Source organism: Physeter macrocephalus, unplaced genomic scaffold (assembly GCF_002837175.3).
Source record: "Physeter macrocephalus isolate SW-GA unplaced genomic scaffold, ASM283717v5 random_42, whole genome shotgun sequence".
Classification (NCBI taxonomy): Eukaryota; Metazoa; Chordata; class Mammalia; order Artiodactyla; family Physeteridae; genus Physeter; species Physeter macrocephalus.
The window spans coordinates 1-20950 of record NW_021145328.1 but is presented as its reverse complement, the minus strand read 5'-3'; the positions used below and the strand labels follow the sequence as shown (position 1 = coordinate 20950).

General features: G+C 52.6%; 2 protein-coding genes across 2 annotated transcripts in view; one reads left to right on the top strand and one right to left on the bottom strand.

Annotated features, from left to right (window-relative positions):
• The window catches only part of ZCCHC24 (zinc finger CCHC-type containing 24), a 61410-nt gene extending 57681 nt beyond the window's left edge, over positions 1-3729 (top strand). Inside the window, exon 4 of the mRNA XM_007126332.4 lies at positions 1068-3729. Within this exon, the coding sequence (XP_007126394.2) occupies positions 1068-1181 (114 nt within the window). The 3' untranslated portion in view covers positions 1182-3729. The remainder of the gene's footprint in view (positions 1-1067) is intronic.
• Positions 3730-11060: 7331 nt separating this feature from the next.
• Positions 11061-20342, bottom strand: LOC102979394 (peptidyl-prolyl cis-trans isomerase F, mitochondrial). The gene is made up of 5 exons (XM_028483533.2): positions 20254-20342; positions 19649-19785; positions 19035-19110; positions 17228-17354; positions 11061-11558 (listed from the first exon to the last, which is right to left on the bottom strand). Exons 1-5 carry the CDS (start codon positions 20340-20342, stop codon positions 11544-11546), a joined length of 444 nt encoding a protein of 147 aa, XP_028339334.2. The 3' UTR covers positions 11061-11543.
• Between the last annotated feature and the right edge of the window lie 608 nt (positions 20343-20950).

Below are 20950 nucleotides of genomic sequence, written 5' to 3'. Positions count from 1 at the left end.
GGGCCGGGGCTACGGCTGCCAGCCAAGAAACAGTCTGCCTCGGGAGGTGTGCCTAATAACCTCCGTACATTTTCCAGAGAAACAAGCTTGCTTTTGAGAGCCAGGATGCGAGGTACAGAGGAAGCAGGGAAGCCCCCTGTGGAACAGAAATGTGCTTGTACGTGCCAAACGCCACTCAGTTTACAAGCATCTAGACATCTGACTCCGCCCTGTAAACGAGCTGCAACAACGGCCCTCTTTACAGATGTGGAAACCGAGGCTCTCTGAGGCCACACCGTGAGCCTCAGAGGTCTGGCAAGTCACCTCCCTTCTCTGGACCTCAGTTTCCCTGTTCAGAAACACCTAGCCACTCCACTAATGGGGCAGGCACTGTGGCAGGCCCTGGGATGTGGGATGAATCAGAACACTGGCTGCTGACGTCGCAGAGCTAAGGGCTCACTTAGCCGAAGCCTGAAACACTGTGACCCCGTCCAGGTTAAACTCCCCTTGAGTCTTGAGGCTGCAGGAGCAGGTGTGGTGGTGACAAGTGGCCTGGGAAGAAGCAGTGGATGCTGGGAATCAGGAGATGCAGCTTGGGTCTCCCTTGCGCTGGGCCTCAGTTTCTGCATCTGGATGATGTCTGTGCCCGCCTGTGCTGCCTCTGTCTTGGGGATTCGTGAGCTTCAGGTGGTGGCTGCTCAGAGAGTACTGGCGGGGGTGGAGTTGGGGGGCAAAGTGGCATCTAGACCTGGGGCTCTGTGTGCAAGACCTCCTCCCAAAGCGCTGGCCCCAGACCGAGGCCTCAGCCTATGCCTCTCAGGATGCAGGACGCAGGACACTCGTGTTGCCTGCAGCAGGCGAGAAGCAGGAAGGGTCCTGGGCGCTTTGGGAAACAACCTCTGATTACAGACGCCTGCGCTCTCTCTCTGGGCCCTCCCTGTCTGTCTCCCTCCTGCTGTCTGTCTGTCTGTCTCGAGCACTCTCTGCCTCTCTCCGCATCTGCCTCACTCTCCCTGCTCCTCTGGTATTTCTGTCTTTCCGCCCCCTCCTCCCCACCCTTGGGCCCGCTTCCTCCTTCCTCTCTGCAGAGACCCCTGGAGAAGCCCGATGGCCTGGACGTGTCCGACCAGAGCAAGGAGCACCCCCAGCACCTGTGCGAGAAGTGCAAGGTGCTGGGCTACTATTGCCGGCGCGTGCAATGACCCGGCCACCTGCTGGGCCCCGCCGCCCTCCTGCCAGCCAGAGAAGACGCCACCCCCCTGCGTGTCCCCTGTGTGCGCGCGGGGGCATCCTCGCAGGCTTACAGGTCTAGGGGGTGGGCTCTTGGCTCATGTATGTTGACAGACAGTGTTACTGACGTAGCTGCGCCCCCAGAAGGCCAGGTCTCTGCGACTCTCTACGGGGGGCCCTGGGTCTGTGTGGAGGGGATAGGGCAAGCAGAGGTCAGCGCACAGGACCACACAGAGCCCTTGGTGTCCCCGCAGGCTCTCCTCTGAGACTCTCTTTGGGGTGAGCAGCCTTGTATTGGCCACGAGTGCACTAAATTTACTGTGAATCCCAGAGCCTGCAGGGGACTGTCTCCCCAAGACCGGCCAGGCTGCCTTTTCCCACCCAGAACCTTCCAGTTTGCCCTGTGTGAAAAGCCACTCTTAGAAAGCCCTAATTTTCTGTCTAAGTCAGCACTCACGGCAAGCTGACACCTGTTCTCGCAGCTGCTGGGGAGCGGGCATCTCTGCCCCCTGCCACTTTGAGCCCCAAACCTGACTGCCTCTGCCGTCACTGGTATTGCACCCGGGCGCCGCACCCTGCCCCCCCCCACCCCGATAGACCCAGAGGTCAGGCACGGGGAGGCACTGAATGTTGGACAGTGTTCCAAGGTGTGACCTGGGGCACATCAGGCAATGCCTCCCCCCTCTCCCAGCACATACTACCCCCACTTGCTTGGATTTTGTCAGCCCCATTCCCTTCCCCTCTCCCTCCCCTCCCACCCACGCTAGGGGGCCACCCCCTGATGGAGGCTACAGGACCCAGCAGGGAAGCCACTCTGGCTGGAAGGACACAGGCCTGGCAGATCAAAGACCCCGGTTTTAACGCTGGCCTCACCACTGACACAGTGAGGAGCCTGGGAAGGATTCTCATCTCTCTGCTTCGTTACTAGTTAAGTGAGAGAATGACAGCAGAGAGCCGAGAGACCCATTTCTGTTCTGATGTTCTGGGATTCAGCCTGGCTGTGTGCCGTCTCCTGGAGCAGAAAGGTTTATTTGGACAGTATCCCCAGGTCCCGTACCCCCAGTATCATCCGTCAGTCGGTCACTTAAGAAGTCATGCAGAGGGATCCCGGTCCTCCCCTGTCGCCCCTGCAGGCCCAGCCCTGCCTGTTGTCCCTTACCCTGCAAACGTGAAGGAGAGGGTTTCCCCCACCCCAAGACAAGCTACAGAACCTCTCGTTTGCAAAGTGGGGACAATGATTCCTACCTCCCGAGGCGGGGGGAGGCCTCTTGGCGCTCACACTGGTCAGGGCGACGTTGTCCTGGCTAGCGGGGGGATCGCCTTCCTCTTCGCTCTCTCCCCAGTGAGAAGTCCTATTTTTATTGTCGTATCACCCCTCCTTTCTCCCAGGGGAACCGGCTGTCAGAGCTGGGTCACTTGATTTTGCCCCAACATTATGCCTCTGGAAAAAAAAAAAAAATCAGACCACGAAATGGGCCTGAAATTCAGTGTTTACCACGGCTCAAGGACACCCAACCCGTGTCCAGTTGCCTTTTGTTTTCAAATGAAAATGCTTTGTACAACTGAGGAGTTACAGCAAAGTGTTAATCAGGGGTCCAGGGAGTGAGTCGAAGAGATGGAGTGAGTGCATTTGCAGCCACAGGGCTGCAGGGTAGATTTGGGCGGGGGCGGGGGGGCATGCCCTCTGAGCATTTAAGAAGGGTGTATTTGCTCCAGCCTGAGCCCCGTAGCGGCCTCCCTCCGGCCTGCCCCTGACTGTGAACACGCTCACCGCCCACTGAGGAATCCCTCCCAGCCGCTCCCTGCCTGCTCCACGGTGTCAAGGTGAGCCAGAGTCACCCTGTTCCAGGGCTCTCTGTCCGCAAGGAGAAGCTGTTACTGTCAGTCATCCTAGTGCCCTGCTAACGAGAACATTCTCAGTGGTGGGCAGTGTGCTGGTCTCCGCTGCGAGGACCAGGTCCCAACCCTTCCAGGGACCTGGCTCCACAGGGGGACCTTGGCCTCAGGTACCTGGGCTGCAGTCGTGGGGGAAGCCCACACCCTATAGAAAGAACCCAGGCTCCAGACCCCTGGAGGCCAGGGCCTTCCACAGGCCAAGAGGAGAAGGGATATCACCCCAAAGTGACCTTTGCAGTGGGTTTGTCCAGCTGGCAGCCATTGCCCCAGCCATCTGTGCAGAGCTGGCCACTGCAGGGGCTGGGCCCTCCCTATGAGGCAGCCCTTCCACACCGCCCCCTCCTGCACTGTTTGGCTGAATTTGGGAGCTCTGTGTGCTCAGCGAAAGCCACTGCTGTCCGGGCTGGTGCTGTGAGAATCAAGTGCTCAGAGGGCCTGGGCACCCAGGAGACAAGAAAGTGTGTGGTTTTAGTACGTTCAAAGGGACAATCGCTTGCAGTTAGGAGATCTAGCGATCCAGTTGGGAGAGAACGGTGTTTACCCCATATGAAGTATTCAATAGTTCTACTTGTGAATTTGTATTTATTTTGAGTTATACTTGACACAGAATTCCTTTTTTTTTTTTAAAGAAAAAATACTATGTGTGTATTTTGAAACAAAAATTCATGGATGTTAAAATTTCTGCACGGTTTCCAATTTTTCTCACAACACTGAATTTGTTACCTTCTCCCGAAAAATCTTCCCGGTGATTTTTGTCTGTATATATTTGAGGGCTTTTTTTAAAAAAAAAAGAAAAAGAAAAGAAAAATACGATTGCCTGATTTTTGAGATTAAAGTAAACAAAAAGAGAGGCATTTTCAAAACTTCAGAGCTTTCAGGAGGGCAATAGAATATCAAATGAAGATTTCTGGAAGTATTTTTTGCAAACCTTCTTGTTGAGCTGCAAGAAAATATTTATGGTGAGAACTTTTCTCTTTTTCCTGTTGGTTTTTTTTGCGGGGGGGGGGTTGATTTTTTACTATGCTTTGGTCTGTAAAAAGTCTGCAACTGAATTACATTAAGAAGGAAATATTGTCTACATAGATTATTATATGAAGTTGGTACATAATTCTGATGAGGAAAAAAAACTTTGCAATTCTTGAAGCCATATTATTGTTATTCTCTGTTGTCTTCCCTGGATAAAAATATCAGTATTAAGTAGCCAGCATATTATTCAAGTGCTTAGACTTATTAATATGTTCTTGTCCTGTATTTATACATATGTGTATTTGGGAAAGTACTGCCTTTTTTTAAGGGAAGCTATTATTAGATACTTAGTGAGAAAGGGAATGGTGAGCCCGTCGAGCCTCTTCAGCTGAGGATAACACAGCATTATAATCCATTCTCTTGCACCTTCTTATTATTATCTTGTTACTATGGTTATTAAACTTGTGGGGGGCAGGAGTGTGCCTGGGGAGGAGAGGGCATGTGACTAACTAGCCCCCATGGTCGGCCAGCTCCAAAGATGGTCTCCTTGGCCTGGTCCAGGGCTCCCGGTCAGCAGGGCGCAAGGATGGAAGAGGAAGCAGGAGGCGGACTTCTCCAGCCACCCGCTTTGGAGCTTTGCCATCTGAGCCATGCCTCGGTGCCCTATGCTCTTTGAACTTGGATTTGTCACCCAGAGCCCTTACACCTGCCCTCCAACATCTAATGGACTTGAATCTACTCTAAACGAATATTTAATCCAGCATCACTACATCGTAGCCCAGTGCGACAACTAACCCTGGAGTTTGGGAGGCGTCCGGCCTTCGGGGGAGTTCATCGCTCTCTGTTGCCAACCTCACCGTTCGACCTCCTCCACTCCTGTGTGGTGACCCTGTCCGTGTCTGTATCTGTTAATACGTGTGTGTGTCCAGCTAAAAAGACAAACAGAACCCGTGGGCCAGCTCGGAGGGTGCGTGGAGAAGCCTCCCAACCTCTCCCGGGGGCCGCCCTCGGGATGGCATTCCGTTGTGTGCCTTATTCCTGGAGAATCTGTATACGGCCTACCTATAGAAATATAGCCTTTTCATGCTGTATTAAAAGAACTTTTAAAAGCAAGAGAGGCTCCTGGGTGTCCTTGTTTACACGGAGCATTGGCAGGGAGCTGAATGTTTTCACAGATTCGGGGGTGCTGAGCTGGGTAGGGGCGGCTTGGGGCTGCCCTTCCGCTCTCCCACGTCTGGAATGTCTTGTCCTTGCCCTGCCTCCACCCAGCCCCCCTGTCCCCAAACGGACACTCTCTCCGGGGCGAGGGCCCTCCCCAAGCGGGGCCCCAGACTGGGCAAGATTGTCGGCACATTAGGTCACAGTTAGCTCTGCGATGGGACTGCTGGTGACCATATATAGGAGTGAATCTTCCTTGGAGACAGCAGCCTTAGGCCTCGCAGCTGCAGCTGCCACTTGGCCCTCTCGCCAAGACAGGGATTTGGGCCTCAGACGCTGGGCATCTCACAGTGAGCAAGCTCAAGTGTCCCGGGCCTCTTGGAGAGTCCCCTGGAGAGGGAACAGAGGGCCCTTCTTCTGAGCAAGGACCGGTCTGGGCTGTCTCAAGGTGGGGCTCTTGACCGGGGCCGCAGACGGGAAGTCACGGCTCACAGGGCCTGGAGCCACGGCGAAGCAGGCCTGAAGGAGCCACCTGCATACGGAGCCCTGCAGCTCAGGATCAGCGCACTTGTGGTTCTCAACCTGGCTGCTCACCAGAATCGCCTACGGGAGCCTTGGTCCATCCCAGAGATGCTTGAGAAACCGGCCTGGGTGTCCTCAGGTTCTTAAAGTCCCTGATCGGTCCAGTGTGCACGGCTGAGAAGCACCAGGCTTTGAAACGGTCCTCAGGGTCCTGTGGGGTGGATGGGATGGCCGTGAGGAGGCCGTGGGCAGGGGGCGTCCAGCTCACTGGAGGGCATCCCATCCTCGGCTTCAGCCAATTGCTACCATCTAAGAATACACCACCTGGGGTGGGGTGGAGAGTGGTGGGGGGACTAGGCTGTTATGTGAAACTCTCTGATTTTTAAACTTTGGCAACTAGTTTATTAAATAGCCAAACTACGTGTCTGTGGACCAGCCCATGTCTCCATGCATGCCCCTGAGACGGAGCAGAGAAAACAAGGTAAGTCCTTGGCATCAGGGATCATGGATGGGGGAAGGGCAGCGAACAGGCAGGAACAGAGGCTCCCAACTGAAGGAGCAGGACCCCTTGTCTTATTTGGGGTGCACAGCGAATCCTGGAAGCCATCAAGCCCTTTCCTGCTTATTGGCACAAAGGAAGAATTCACCTCCGGGTGCCTGGCCTCAGGCTGCATGAAATGGCGGGCAGGGCCAGAGTTGGCCTGAGCGCAGGTGGGTGTCAGTGCAGCCAAGCAGTGAGCAGAGAGGGGGCCCAGCCCAGCACAGTGGGCGGGGGAGAGAATAATCACTCCCATGAGGGCCTCTCCACCCACAGCCCAGGGAGGGCTGCGCTCCTGGTACAGGTCTGAGGACACGGAGCCCGTCTGTCTCGTCGGCCTGTGCCCCACAGTGACGGTTTCCAGATCAGCCCTGCCTCCCCTGGCTGGGCGACCCTGGGCAGAGTCCCTGGCCTCTCTGAGCCCCGGCTTCCGCCGGGATACCATGCGCATAAGCCGGCCCAGTGAACACAAGGCCCAGCACACAGCTTGGCACCTGGCTGGTGGTGGCAGGCCAGGGGCTGTGGATCTCTTGTTCCCACTGTCTGTGGCTCCGGCCAGAGGTCACCCAGGGAGTCCGAGGGGGTGCCAGGCCGCCAACCCAGGAACCTGGTTCACTTGCTCACTGGCTGAGTACCCCCTGTGCTAGGGCTGAGGTGTCAAGGTTAACGTTCGATTTTCTGCCCTTGTGTGTCGTGTGCATGCACCCGTATTTGTTTTGTTTTGTTTTCCGTGGAAAGAAAACAAACCCAAGGCAAACACAGCCTGCATTTCGACATCTGCAGCCGTGGAGACCAGTAATTCCCCTGGACAGGATCTCCGGTTGGACCTAATGTCCACGTCCACGGGCAGCCGGCAGCGGCTGAGAGCAGAGAGAGCGGAGTCCACCGCAGAAAGGGGTGTCGGGGGACCCAGAGGGGAGGGCCCAGCTCTGGGCCCACCCCTGCCTGCCCGCCTCGAAGCTGGGGTCCTCCGCCACCCTAACCCCACATTTGAGGCCTCCAGAGGCGGGGGCCCCCCTGAGGTCACCCAGTGGGAGGAGCAGGACTTGAACCCTGAGTTCTTACCTCCCAGTGCCGTGTGTGGTTCAGAGGCAGAGCTGGGGCTCGGCCCCGGGCAGCATGCTATGCCCACAGTTGCAAAGGTGGGGCAAGGAGTGGGGGCCCCAGGGGCGGCGGTTGTCTGGGGCGACAGGCAGCTCCAGCCCGTGAAGGCCTTGGTGTAAGGAACCAGGCACGGGGAGGGGAGACTGGCCAGTGCCTCAGATCTGGGGTGCGGGGCGGGGAGGCATGTGGGCTTAACCACCACTCCCTCTCCCACCTCAGCACCAAAACCCCTGGGGACTCAAGGGCCCCTCGTGGGGCCCAGACAAGGCTCCTAGCACCACCAGCGTGTTGGAACGTGTCCTTATCTGTGAGCTGGAGCAATCGGGACACACTGCAGGCTGCCGCGGACGCCGGGCTGCCGCGGGGGCTCTGTGCTGGCTGCTCTCCTCTCCCCGGCTCCTGCTGCCATCGGCCTTCTGCCCTGGGCCCTGGCCACAGGCCCGTCTCTCCTGTCCCTCTGGCCTCGTGTGTGTGCTTCTAACAGTCCCGGCAGGAGCCAGGGCAGAGACCAATATGGCGGGTGGGGAAACTGAGGTCCAGGGAAGGCCCTAATGCCCCAGACTGGCAGACGGGTCCTCCACTGCACCCTCCCATCTCCACGCTCTGTGCTTTTTCTGATCCCTACAAGAGACTCCAAGTAGATTCCCACCAGTGCGCTCAGGCCTTCAGCAAAGCACTAGGGGTGTCTCCTCGGGGCCTGGGTGGGGAGTCAGGCCCCTGCCTGCCCTCAAACAGCTGGACCCTGGCTCCCCACAAGCTCCCCAAGGTCAGGCATCCAAACGCCACCCCAGAGGCTCCCTGGCCCGCCTCCCACATGGTGTTGAGAGAGGAGACACTTTCTACTTGTGTGTGTTCCGCTCCCGGGCAGGAGACGAGCTCAAGGGAGCCAGGCCAGGGAGGTGCGCGGGGGCAAGGTAGCGGAGGGGGCCTCCAGACCCGTCCCCGCACACTCCCAGCACCCCACCGTCCGTGCGTCTGCAGTGCCGTTGTGGCCTGGTGCACCGCAGGGTTAAATGTGGAATAAATGAGTGAGATCTGGCCAACGTCCAGTGTGCCAGCTGCTGTGCTCTGTGATCCACATACATCATCATTCTTGATCTTCACCACGACCCTGTGAGCTGGGTGCTGGGATGAGTACCATTTCACAGAGAGGGAAGCCGAGGTTCAGAGAGGTTGAGTGACTTGTCCAAGATCATACAGCTAGAGAAGCAGAGCCCTTCCCTGATCCCCCTCCCAGCACCACTTCCCACCCCTCACCCCCCAGTGTCAGGTCCAGGGCCTAGTCCCTGCCTCTGGCAGCTGTGCCACCCGCCCAAGACAGCCAGGCGGTGGGGCTGGCTTGCCCTCAGCCCCCAATTCCCTGGGCCCCTCACACCTGCCCAGCCGAGCCCACCAGCTTTCCTATGGTAGCCCAGAACCAATAACCACCTAGTGCAGGCTCCATGGTGGTTACTGCGGGCTTGTGCAGAAGCTAGAACTCAAGCCAAGCCCCCCAGCACAGCCCCCAACTCCCTTCCACCTCTATCCTTGAAAACTTCCCAGGGGGTCCCTTTCCCAGTTGCAGGGGGAGCCCAGCTCCTACCTCCACTGCCTCCAGGGCGAGCCAGGCCGGCCACCTGTGCCTTCTCTCCCTGGAGCTCGGCCCTCCCCCGCTAGAGCCCTGTATTCAGGCCTGTCCCCCTTCCACATCCTCCCTCTTGGTCCAGGAAAGGAAGGGGATCTTTCTCCCACCCGAGCCCTCCACCCTGGGAGCTGAACAGCATCCTCCTCTACCACCTGCTCAACATCCCCCCTCCCTCTCTGGTCACTCCTGGAGGTCAGGGCTCAGCCTCCACCGCCCCTCCACACCCAGCTTCTGTAGCCTGTGGGGCAATTGGGGGTCCAAGTCCTGCCTCGTTCATCCAGGATCATGGCACCTGCCGTGACCTCCATCTCGGCCTCCCCACTCTCATCCTGGCAAGGGCTCTGGGGTCAGATGGACTGGACACTGAACTGCAGCTTCACTACTTATCAGCTGTCATCCTGAGCTGAGAAAGTCGCCTCCCCCACTGAGCCCCGGGTTCCTCCCTTGTACAATGGGAATGGTATTGCCTGCCCACCACCTGAGGGTCACTGTCACGATTAAACACCTGGGACATGCTTAAGAACTTTTAGCTACTGCACTGTTCATGGAGGGGTGCCAGTCCCCTGGGCCTGTGCTGCCTCTGAAACACTGCCCCCCAGCTCCTGTGCCCTCCCCCTCCCCCTGCCATGATTCTCTCTCTGCCCCTGCCTCCTACTTATCAGGCCCTTGAGCCACGCATGCTGGAAACTTCATCCCAACCAGGTGGCAGGAGATGAGGAGCCTGCGCCTTGCCCCCAGGAAGGGCCTTTGATCTGTCTGGTCCTTGGCCTGTAGGCCTTTCCCCCTCCCTCTCCAGGCATCCACATCGTGTTAGTTCAGCTCTGACTAGGTTTCTGCCTGAGTTTCCCTCTTGTGCTGCAGCAAGGGACCTTTGCCTAGCATATAACTGGTCCTCCTCTCCCTGGTAACCTGACCCAGCCCCGCCCCGCGGTGGAGACTGCTTCAAACAGTTTGGCTCAGATCTCTCTCCTTGATATCCTTGCCAGCTCAAATTCCCCCAGCTTTCCTCTCGCAGGAATCGGCTGGTCCCTTGCTGCCCTCTGGTGGCTAAATCTGAGAACTGCGACTTCCTGCTGGCGGCAAGCCTGCATAGGGGACAAAAGGGGAATTTTTTTTTTTTTTTTTGGCTCCCAAACCTGAAATGAGTCCTGATCTCCCCAGCACAGTGCTATCCAGGCCTCATGCACCTTTACTTGAGTAAAACTGTCAAGTGGTAATATCTGGGTTTTCCTTCTTGATTATAAAAATAACACATGTACAATGTGAAATGGAAACAACACAAAAATAGGAAGTAGGATGTGAAAATTCTCAGTAGACGAAACTCCCCCAGAGACACCACTGTCCAGAGTTTGGCCATATCCTTCCCTAGTCTTTTTGTTTGTAAAAATAAATTTGTGTTTAATGTATACACACACACACACACACACACACACACACACACACACACACACACACACACTAACCTAACAGGATTATACTTGACATGCCGTTCTGTAACCTGCTTTGTTCTCATTATCATCTTTCCCTGTTAGCACAGAAATCTGTCTCATTGGACTAACAGCTAATTGTACTCTTTTGTTAGGTAATGTATTTATCAATTCCCTATTGAAGAGTATGGGCATTCTTGTTTTTAAAAGTCAATTCTCTTTGTTTTTTTTTCTTAACCACCTTTCTGTTTGGTGCAGTAGGAAGATCTGGGGTCAGGAGAGCTAGGGTCTGACTTAACAAGTCTCAGGCCACTACCTTTGATCACATCCCTGTTCACCCCCCCTCCCCAGGCCTCAGTTTCCCCACCTACCCACTGGGGCAATGGGCTCCACCTAGAATCCTTCACTCCGACAATTCCTCTGATCTGTGATTCCACACTGGGTTGACAGAGCCTATGAGCTGCCCTGATGTCATTCACGAAGTTTGGGGGCTGGTGCAGGGAGGGGACCTGAGAGCCCCAAAACCTCTTTTAGGCCTAGGGCCTGGTGAGCACTTTGACAATTGTGGGGAGGAACAGCTGAAGAAAGCTCCAGAACTCTCCATAAAGGAACCGATTTTACTTTACATTTTATTTTTTGAAATAGAGTTCAAGCCTATGGTCACCTTGAAAACAAAAAATAAATTGGACTGAATCAAAATTTAAAACAGTGCTTCAAAGGACACCCTTAAGAAAGTAAAAAGACAACTCACACAATGAGAGAAAATATTTGCAAGTCCGATATCTGATAAAGGACTTTTATCTAAAATAAATAAAGAGCTCTTACAACTCAACAATAAAAATACAAATAACCCCACTTAAAAACAGGCAAAAATCTGAATAGACATTTCTTCAAAGAAGAGCATCTTCTCATGTGTCCATAAACACATGAGAAGATGCTCAACATCATTAATCATTTAGGGTTTGCAAATCAAAACCTAAATGAGATACTGCTTTGATGTCAAGAATCAAAAAGATAGATAGGGACTTTCTGGCAGTCTGGTGGTTAAGACCTCACCCTTCCATTGCAGGGGGCGCAGGTTCAATCCCTGGTCGGTGAACTAAGATTCCGCATGCTACACAGCGTGGCCAAAAAAAAAAGGAAAAAAAAGGTTAGATAATAACAAGTGCTGGTGAGGCCATGGAGAAATTGTAATGATTATACATTGCTGGTGAGAAGGTAAAATTTTGTAGCCACTTTGGAAAACAGTTTGATGTTCCTCAAAATGGTAAATGTGAAGTTGGCATTTAACCCAGCAATTCTTACACTCTATGTAAAGTGGTACAATATTATTTTCAGGTAATCTGTGATAAGTTAAACTATATATTGTAAATCTTAGAGAAACCACAAAAAATATAAAATGAAGAATTAAATCTAATAAGTCACTACTGGAGGTAGAATGAAATCATTTGGGAGGAAAAAACTCAATCCAAAAGAAGGTAAGAAGGGAATAGAAACCATATGGGATAAAGAGAAAATAAATAGCAAGGTGGTCAATTTAAATCTAACTATATTGATAATTAAGTTAAATATACGTGGCCTATACGTTTAATTGAATGGCAGAGTTTGTCAGATTGTTTAAGAAAGCAATGCCACCACCTACGAGTCCGTCTTTTAGCTCTAAATCCTCCCTTCGTTGCCCTGTTTGTGATACTGTAACAGTTCTCTCTTACCACCTGGAATTATATTAAGCTTTATCAATAGAGGGCACTGGAGAGACACTTTGTTCACAGAGTTCTTGTTTCCCTTTAGTAGGTTAACCCATGTTATGGTTAATTAATTAATTAATTAATTTTGGCTGCGTTGGGTCTTTGTTGTGCACGGGCTTTCTCCATTTGCGGCGAGCGGGGGCCACTCCTCACTGCAGTGCGTGGGCCTCTCACCACGGTGGCCTCTCCTGTTGCGGAGCACCAGCTCCAGGCACGTGGGCCTCAGCAGCCGTGGCACGCGGGCTCAGTAGTTGTGGCACACGGACCCAGTTGCTCCGCACCATGTGGGATCCTCCAGGACCAGGGCTCGAACCCGCGTCCCCTGCGTTGGCAGGCGGATTCTCAACCACTGCGCCACCGGGGAAGCCCGGTTAATAATTTTTAATAATGAACTTTCCCTGTTAGAATTACTCTGTTGTTTCTGTATCCTGTCTGGACCCTGATCAATAAAGAACTGACACAGGCAGTGGTCCTAGGAGATAACCCCACAAAGATGGGATTTCTAGATTTGTTTGGCTGTGCCCTTGGGCTTGAAGGCAGGGCTGAACTACCTGCCAATTGGAAGTGGGATGATGGTAATTTTTGTCATGTGGTTAAGTGACGAGAGAAGCATGTGCCTTGGGAGGCCAGGTGGCTGTACACTTGACAGTTATGGCAGTATCAATGACCATAAGGACTATAGTGTGGGGTGAATTATTTTGAGCATGCTTGATTGTTTACCAAAAGAAAATGACAGACTCATGTCTTTTAATTCTCAGTTTACATTAAGGTCTGAGAACCAGAAAGCTTCCATGACACCTCTAAAACATCTCTCACTTCTTGTAGACCCTAGACTGATAATCATTTAAAATCAAACAAAAATTTAATTGTGTAGCTTGCTGAATTACAACATCATTTGAATTCACAGTCTCACTAAGTTTTTCGTGTGAAAGGGCATCAGTGGGAAAGAATGGGATCCTGAAATTCATAATGGAGACATCTGTTTGGGTCCAAATGAAACTAACAACTTGAATCCTGCAGTCACTCCATTCCTCCCTTGCCTGTGCAAGTAGCTTGCCCTTCTGTGTCTGAGAAGAACAGACTTCTTTGTCTAAAAACACTGTGATAACTTCACCTGGGACAGGTGCTTTGAAAGGCAATGCCCAAGGCCCACCAAACCACTTCCACAACGAGGTCAAATCTCAGCATTTTCCAGAGGGACAGGACTCCAGAAAAACAGCTTACACACCCAAAGAATTCTGAGAATTTACTAACACATATTTTTAAGGAGATTTATTGAGATATTGTTCACGTGTCATACAACTCACCCACTTAAAGTATATAATTCAATGTTTTTTTAGTATATTCACAGATATATGCAACCATCAGAACACTCAGCATGGAACCAAGACTTTCTCTATCCACCCTGTTCCAGTGGACCTTGGACATGGATCTGACTTGTGGCCTCCAGAAGCTATTCATTGAGAAATGTTCTCCAGTCTGGGCCCACAAAAGCCAGACCCTCCTCCTGATGAGAAATGAAGAACCGAGGGCTACACCATGGGAACTCCTCCCCTGAAAGGCCTCTCCATCGGCTGAGGCTTTGGGAAGCAGCTATGGAAAAGCACAGCTTCCCACCAGCCCCCACAAAGCTTGGGCTGTACAGGGTGCCCTACCCACCACCCAAGAGTTATCAGCCAGACTCCTCAAGTGAAGCATCTTTTACAAGTGGCGAAGCATCCAGCAACAAATGTTTCAGCAAGCCAACAATGACTCGAGTGGTCTGGTGGTCTCCCTTTTCAATCTCGCCCCTTCTGGCCTACACTCAAGTTCTTAAACTTTAGCTGAATTATTATTATTTGGAAATTCAGATTCCTAGATCCCACCCTCAGAGACTGGTATTCAACAGGTCTCAGCCACGGCCTAGGAATCTGCATGCTTTCCCAACACCCCATGATTCCTAGGAGAAGCATTGCTTTAGGCCTTAGCAGACCTTGGAAACATTTACTGACATTCCTCTTCATGGAGCAACAGTCTATAAAGCCCAGAAGTGTGATAAATTCTCCCACGTCTTCATACATGCTCCACGAAAGAAGTCAGACACAAAAAGTAAATCTTGTAGGATTCCATTTATACAAAGTTCTAGAACAGGCAAAATTAATCTACAGTGATAGAATCAGTGGCTTCCTGGGAACAGGCACAGAGGTATCTTTCTGGAGAGATGGAAATGTTCTATAACTTAATTTGGTGGTGGTTACTCGGTGTATGAATTTGTCAAGTGATTGATCTGCTCACTTAAAATGTGTGAATTTTATTGTATGTAAATTATACCTCAGTGAAGTCATTTTGGAAAGCGATCATGTGTTGTCTCATAAAAATGCTATTTCAGATATTTAAACACATTGTGAATTTACATGGCGTCACACATGATTCCATCTGTGAGAGCACGTGTATGACTCACTGCTTCCTTCATGCATTAGGCACCGTGTACCAGCAACAAGTCAATATCCTATCTGTATATTACACAGGCTCCTGCTTTATGTAGTAAGACCAGGCTCAGGTCCTTGTGCAAGAGTACTGGGAAAAGAACTGCAGGGAACAGCCTCACCTTCAGGAAACTGTTTTTAGGAAATTCCTGCATTCTTTCTTCCGCTAGCCCACACTAGACTCCTCTGCATGGACGGGGACACACACACACACGCACACACACACACATACGCACACGCACCCACGCGCACACACACACACACACACGCACACACATGTGCTTCCTCCTCATTGGAAAGGAAATGCTCTGTGAACTAAACACATGCCCCACATGTTCTGTGACCCTGAGACCCCTCAGAAGTCACCAGGGGGCCAGTGGGCCACACCTCAAGGAGCTGACCCTCACACTTGTCAACAGCACCACTGCCTCCCTAGAGCCCCCAGAGGTCAAGAGGAAACGCCACAGGGACCAAAATCATGGCTTTGACCTCAGAAATCAGAAGAGCTCTGACTGCGTGTGATCTGAGGACAAAGGGGTCTGTGCATCCCGAAAGGCCTCCAACAGAAAACCCTCTGGACTGGCAGGTCCGGGGTTCTAGCCCCTGCCCTGCCAACTGACTCACGGGGTCACCTTGGGCAACCATGTCCCCTCTTGGGGCCTCAGTTTACCCGTCTGTAAAATGTTGGTTGGAAGGGTTGAGCAACAACCCATTATTATTTGGCTTAGGATCCCATTCTTCAAATGAAATCCCTTTTAGAAAACAGAGGGTATCGATGATTGAAAGGGGGTTCAGGGGCCCATGCCTGAGGACCTCCAAGGCTCTTGAGAACTGTTTGAAAACTGTTAGGCCGGCTGAGTTCCCAACCCATTAAGCTGAACTGACTTCACGGAAACTCTCCAGGACTCCAATGACCCAACTCCAGCCATGACCCCAGAGTAACTACATCTACCTGTGACCTCACATAACCCAGGGAACCCCATATTCCAGATGACCCAAGTCCAGCCACTGTGACCTCAGAATGCCTTCAAGGACCTGTGACCACACATCATCAGACTCAGGGGACTCCAATGTGAGGCAATGCTAATTACACTGTGATTCTTCTGTTATTCACTGTGCCTCCCTTGGCTGTTTAAGGAAATTTTTAGCCCTCCCCCCACCCCCCAATCTGCTCTCCCTGTGAATTCAGAAACACCTGTAACTTAACTCCAAATTTAAACGGCACATCGAGGGTAGTAAAGTCCACATCTAGCCCGAGATAATCACAGCTCCTCCTCCTCTAAGACCCAGACACACAGGAAATATTGTCCTCGTCACTCCAGAGACTTATTAAGACCACGTGCCAGGGCCCGTGCTGTGCACTTTACACAGATCACGTCTGACCCTCATCACCCTGTGAGGTGGGCACTGTTACCCCATTACACAGCTGAGCAAAACTGAGGCTCTGTCACCCAGAGGCGGCACCTGGGCTCTGATGGGCTGTGAACGCTAAGACAGTTTGTCTGAGTCCATTTCCTTGTCTGTTAAACAGGAGGATGAGAATACCCTCATAGGTTGCTGGGGGGATTGAGAGTCCACGGAAAGGCCCTCCGTGGAGCGCTGAGTGACAGTGGTAACAATAAACGTCAGCTCCAAATACTTGTTACAGACACTGCTTCCTAAAGCACAGACCCCAGTCTTTTATAGAAAACAGGATTTATTTTCACATTTAAGGTGAACACAAAGAAATGTTCCAGAAGTATACTGTGTATATAATCAGTAGATATAATTTATAAGACACACAGAAGAAATCAAAGCCCACCAGGGAATACACACTGACTTCCTTCCAGAGCACATGGCACTTACAAGGCATTTCTGTTTTCAACTTGGGAATTCACATTGACTAGGCACAGCTCGCAGTGGGTCTGTCCCCAGGTTCAGCTGATTCTACCCCCATGGACTCTCCCCAAACACAAGAACAGCAAACCAATGGGATTCACAGTGACTGGGATAAAAGGTCTCAGCCGTGGGACCTTCACAAACGCCCAGACTGTGCTCCAAAGGCCAAGCTCGTGGCCTGTGCCACCAATTTCAGGTCACACCACAGCCTGGAGTAGTTAGTGCCACAGCTCCAGCTCCAGGGAGTCTTGCTAAATTATTCCGATTAGGAAGACGACGTTAAACAGCTATTACAGCCCTTTACAGCAACCGGCTTTCCCCCTTGGTCAAAGAAAAGGCAGAAACTGCCTTCAAAGCTAACCCATCACCACCCTCAACATCCAAGGCACAGGTGAACTTGGGCCGGGAGATCACAGGAGATGCCAGACGAGGAGCAGTGACACAGTGTCTGTGATGGGGGTCCAGAAACAGGGCACTGGGGAAGATCAGGCACTGGGGAAGCAGCCTGGTGGGTCCTGTGAGGTCTGACATTCCTGAGAGGCCTTCCTGAAGCACATAGAAGGTGGAACGAGCACAGGCAACTCCAAGGGGCCCCTGCGCTGGGAGCCCGAGGCGGCCGCCTGGGTGAGTCAACTCACTGTTGCCAGCAGCTGCCACTGGCCTAGAACCCTGGCCATGGCGGGTTAGCTCACCTGGCCACAGTCCGTGATGACAATCTTCTTGGATGTCTTCCCACTCTTGGAGCCAAGAGATTCTATTTTCTTCACTACATCCATGCCCTCTTTGACATGACCAAACACAACATGTTTGCCATCCAGCCTGGGAGGAGAGGTGAGCCAGGTAAGCAGAAACGAGGGTGGTGCAGTGTCACCCAGGGTCACAGCCCCTTGGTCATGGGACTATTTACCAAAAACAGCAGTTCTGAAAGGAACCCACACCGAAAAGCTGGCCCCACCTCTCACAGCTCGGGTATCGAGCCGTGCTGAGCCCCCCAGAACACATCAGATGACGGCTCCCTCCCAGGCTATGTTCTGCCTCACCTGCTGTGTGACCTCACCCAAGGCCACTTAACATGAATCCTGGGAACCTCACCTACAAAAAGTGAGTTATTCTCGTTTTGCACAGGGAGATAAAGGGATATTGAACTACTCTGAAGAAATAAGAGGTCTGGCATGGACTTGAGGATATGGGGAGGGGGAAGGGTAAGCTGGGACAAAGTGAGAGAGTGGCATGGACATATATACACTACCACATGTAAAGTAGATAGCTAGTGGGAAGCAGCTGCATCGCACAGGGAGATCAGCTAGGTGGTTTGTGACCACCTAGAGGGGTGGGATAGGGAGGGTGGGAGGGAGGGAGACACAAGAAGGAAGAGATATGGGAACATATGTATATGTATAACTGATTCACTTTGTTGTAAAGCAGAAACTAACACACCATTGTAAAGCAATTATACTCCAATAAAGATGTTAAAAAAAAAAAAAGAAGAGGTCTGTGTAAATGGAACTATCTTAACAGTCATAAATTCTGAGGTGAGAGCCAAGATAATACGTGTGGTGAACCTATGCGAGTTCCAAGCAGCTCTCAATCTGAGACAGTCCCAAGAATCTAAAAGGAAGTTTAGTTCAGGGCCAGCAAGGCCAAAACTGGTTATACCTCAGGATCCACCAGGGGTTCCACGGAAGGAGGGCAGGCAGAGCCAGCAACAACCTGCCCACCCTGACATCCATGTCCCTCTGGCTCGGAGGGTAGAGACCACTAGAATCCCCCACTACCCAGGTCTCCCTAAAGTCCTTGGAAATGGGCTTTATTTAGTCTTAGCTCCAGGCCAGCTGCTGTCCCCTCACCTCCCTGAGATGCCTCAGGGCTAGGACACAGGGGACTTTGGTGGGCAGAGAAACTTAATAGGTAGTGGAAAATCTACCTGGGAAACATCCCGAAAATACAAGAGCATTGGGAAAGAGGGCTCTAAGGGGCTGGTAACTATTTGCAGGCCCATGCTAATGCCTGATGAGAAATCCGGTGTGATATCCAAACGTCTCCTGCAGCATTTTCCAAGGTACATTCCAAGGTCAAGTAAGCCAGGGAAATAGCGGGTTAAACCAAGAACACAGGTTTCTGCCACAGGCCACCTTGAGGCCTAATATGTTCCGCAGCATTTCACAAATATATTTGCTAAAAGAATCCTTTCGCTTGCGCGCGCGCGTGCGTGTGCGTGTGTGTGTGTGTGTGTGTGTGTGTGTCCGCACATGCGCACAAAACACACTGAGAAAACTCCAGCTGACAGCAACAATGGGAAGCTTAATAAAGACAGTTACAAGAATAACCCAAATTCTCCCTCAATCCTTTCACAAACTTTCTCCTTCTCTCATACAGACACACAGCCTGGGTGAGGGCTACTGTCCCAGAGCAGAGTCCAGCCTCAAACTAGCTTCCCCCTCCAGCTGCAAGGCCACCCCATCTTCCCAGAGGGCCTGGGGCCAGGAGCAAGCAACTCACCAGTCTGTCTTTATGGTGCAGATGAAGAACTGGGAGCCGTTAGTGTTGGGGCCTGCATTTGCCATGGACAGGACACCTGCAAACACAAGCAGGATGACCAGGCTGCCCCAGGAGGCATCTCACATGGGAGTCACTCAGATGAGCAGATGGGGAAAACCACATCAAGGATGCTTGAGCCAGAAGATCCTGGGGCTCAGAAGAGGGAACCAGGGCCCAGAGGACGCAGCTCCCCAGGGCCTGTCCGCCTCTGCCGCCACAGGAGAAAAGGGCCTCGTGGAAGCTCTCAGTGGTAGAGCTGGAGCGGGACCCCAGCCCTGAACTCTAGACTTTCCCACATCGCGCCTTGGGTCTGACACAACGCTGGGGTTTTGCTTAAAGGCTCTCTCCCCCAGGTTCTCAAAGGGACGTTTGGTTTTGAAACTGAGAGCTCAGAATGAAAAAGCTCTAGGAAAACCCAACAAGCCCGCCCAGAGCATTGAAGGAAGGAAGGAGCAACATCAGATATGGAGCCATCATATGGAGCAATCAGGTTGCAGCCTCCAGGCCTGCTGGGATGGCAGAGGCAGGGTCACAGCTCGGGGCACGTGGCCCCGGGACTGGCGACCTGCACTCACCTGGCCCCTTGTGCTTCAGTTTGAAGTTCTCGTCAGGAAAGCGGCTCCCGTAGATGGACCTCCCCCCTGTGCCGTTGTGGTTGGTGAAGTCACCGGCCTGCGAGCACAGAGCATCGGCTGAGATGTCGCCACCAGAGCTGGCAGAGGGGTGCTACTCCAGCGCTAGGATGCAGCCCTCAGCCCGCCCAGGGCCCACCCAGCCGGAAGCCCTCAGGCAAACAGGTCAAAAAACATCCAATGATAGAAGGACTAATACAATACTAAGGAAAATAAGCAACAAGAAGATAAAGCTTAGATATTTTCTGCCACAATAACTACCCTGGTTTCTGAATGATTCATTTTTGTCTGAGCGAGTTTTTAAATGATCCTTAAAAAAATCTCGGCCATTCCAAGATGCTTCTTAGTGACCTAGAATTTTCTACCCACAACTCTTGGAGGGTAAATAGGGAGAAAACCAGGAACCCTCATTCCCAAGTGTGGTCTGTCGGGAGTGGCAGCAGCCAGCACAGAGCCGGTTCCCTACACTGAGTCCCCCTCCCTGTCCCAGTACCTCCCCTTCACCACGCCCAGGACAGAGCCCACCCAGGGCTGGCGTCTTTCCTCACAGCTCGCCTGAGGCTTCCATGGGAGCCAGGGCCAGAAGAGCCCAGGGGCTGCCAGCTGCAGCAGAGCCCCAGCCCCCAACCATGGTCATGTTGCTGTTTTCCTGAGATGGGATCCTCAGGCGACACGGGTGACCTGACCTGCCCGGCTGAAGCATCCCCAAATGCCAGTGTGTCCCCAGAGAGGGATGATTCAAAACTCTGGCCTGGGCGTCCCGTGCTACCATCCCATGCCTCTGAGAGCCCTCCAGCTTTGGAGTCTCTGCCCTTGCCTGCTGTGGTTCCGAGGAAGACCCTAGCCAGGCTGGGACATCCACTTCAGCTCCTGCTTCATCCACAGCCTCGGGCAGAGCTGGGAGCCTCCACAGCTGAGAGCCACGGGGGTGGGGCCAGGCCTGTCTCACAGCCACAGCCCTCACCCCTCCCTGAATTTGTCACATTCAACCCACTGCCACCACGATGTGATGACAGACACCAGGTCAGGGTGGAGGGAAGGGGGGAGGAGAATTCCAGACTGAAAGGACTTCAAAGAGGTCATGACATCCATGCCCCTGCCTCTAGGTCTGCTGGCCTCAGACACCAGCCCCTGTCTTAGCAGGGTCTGACCTCCCACAGGACAGACAACCCCCAGCATAGCTCAGGTCCTGGCCCCAGGGGAAGTTCTTGCTTTCAACACCTACCTGCAAAACATCTGACACAG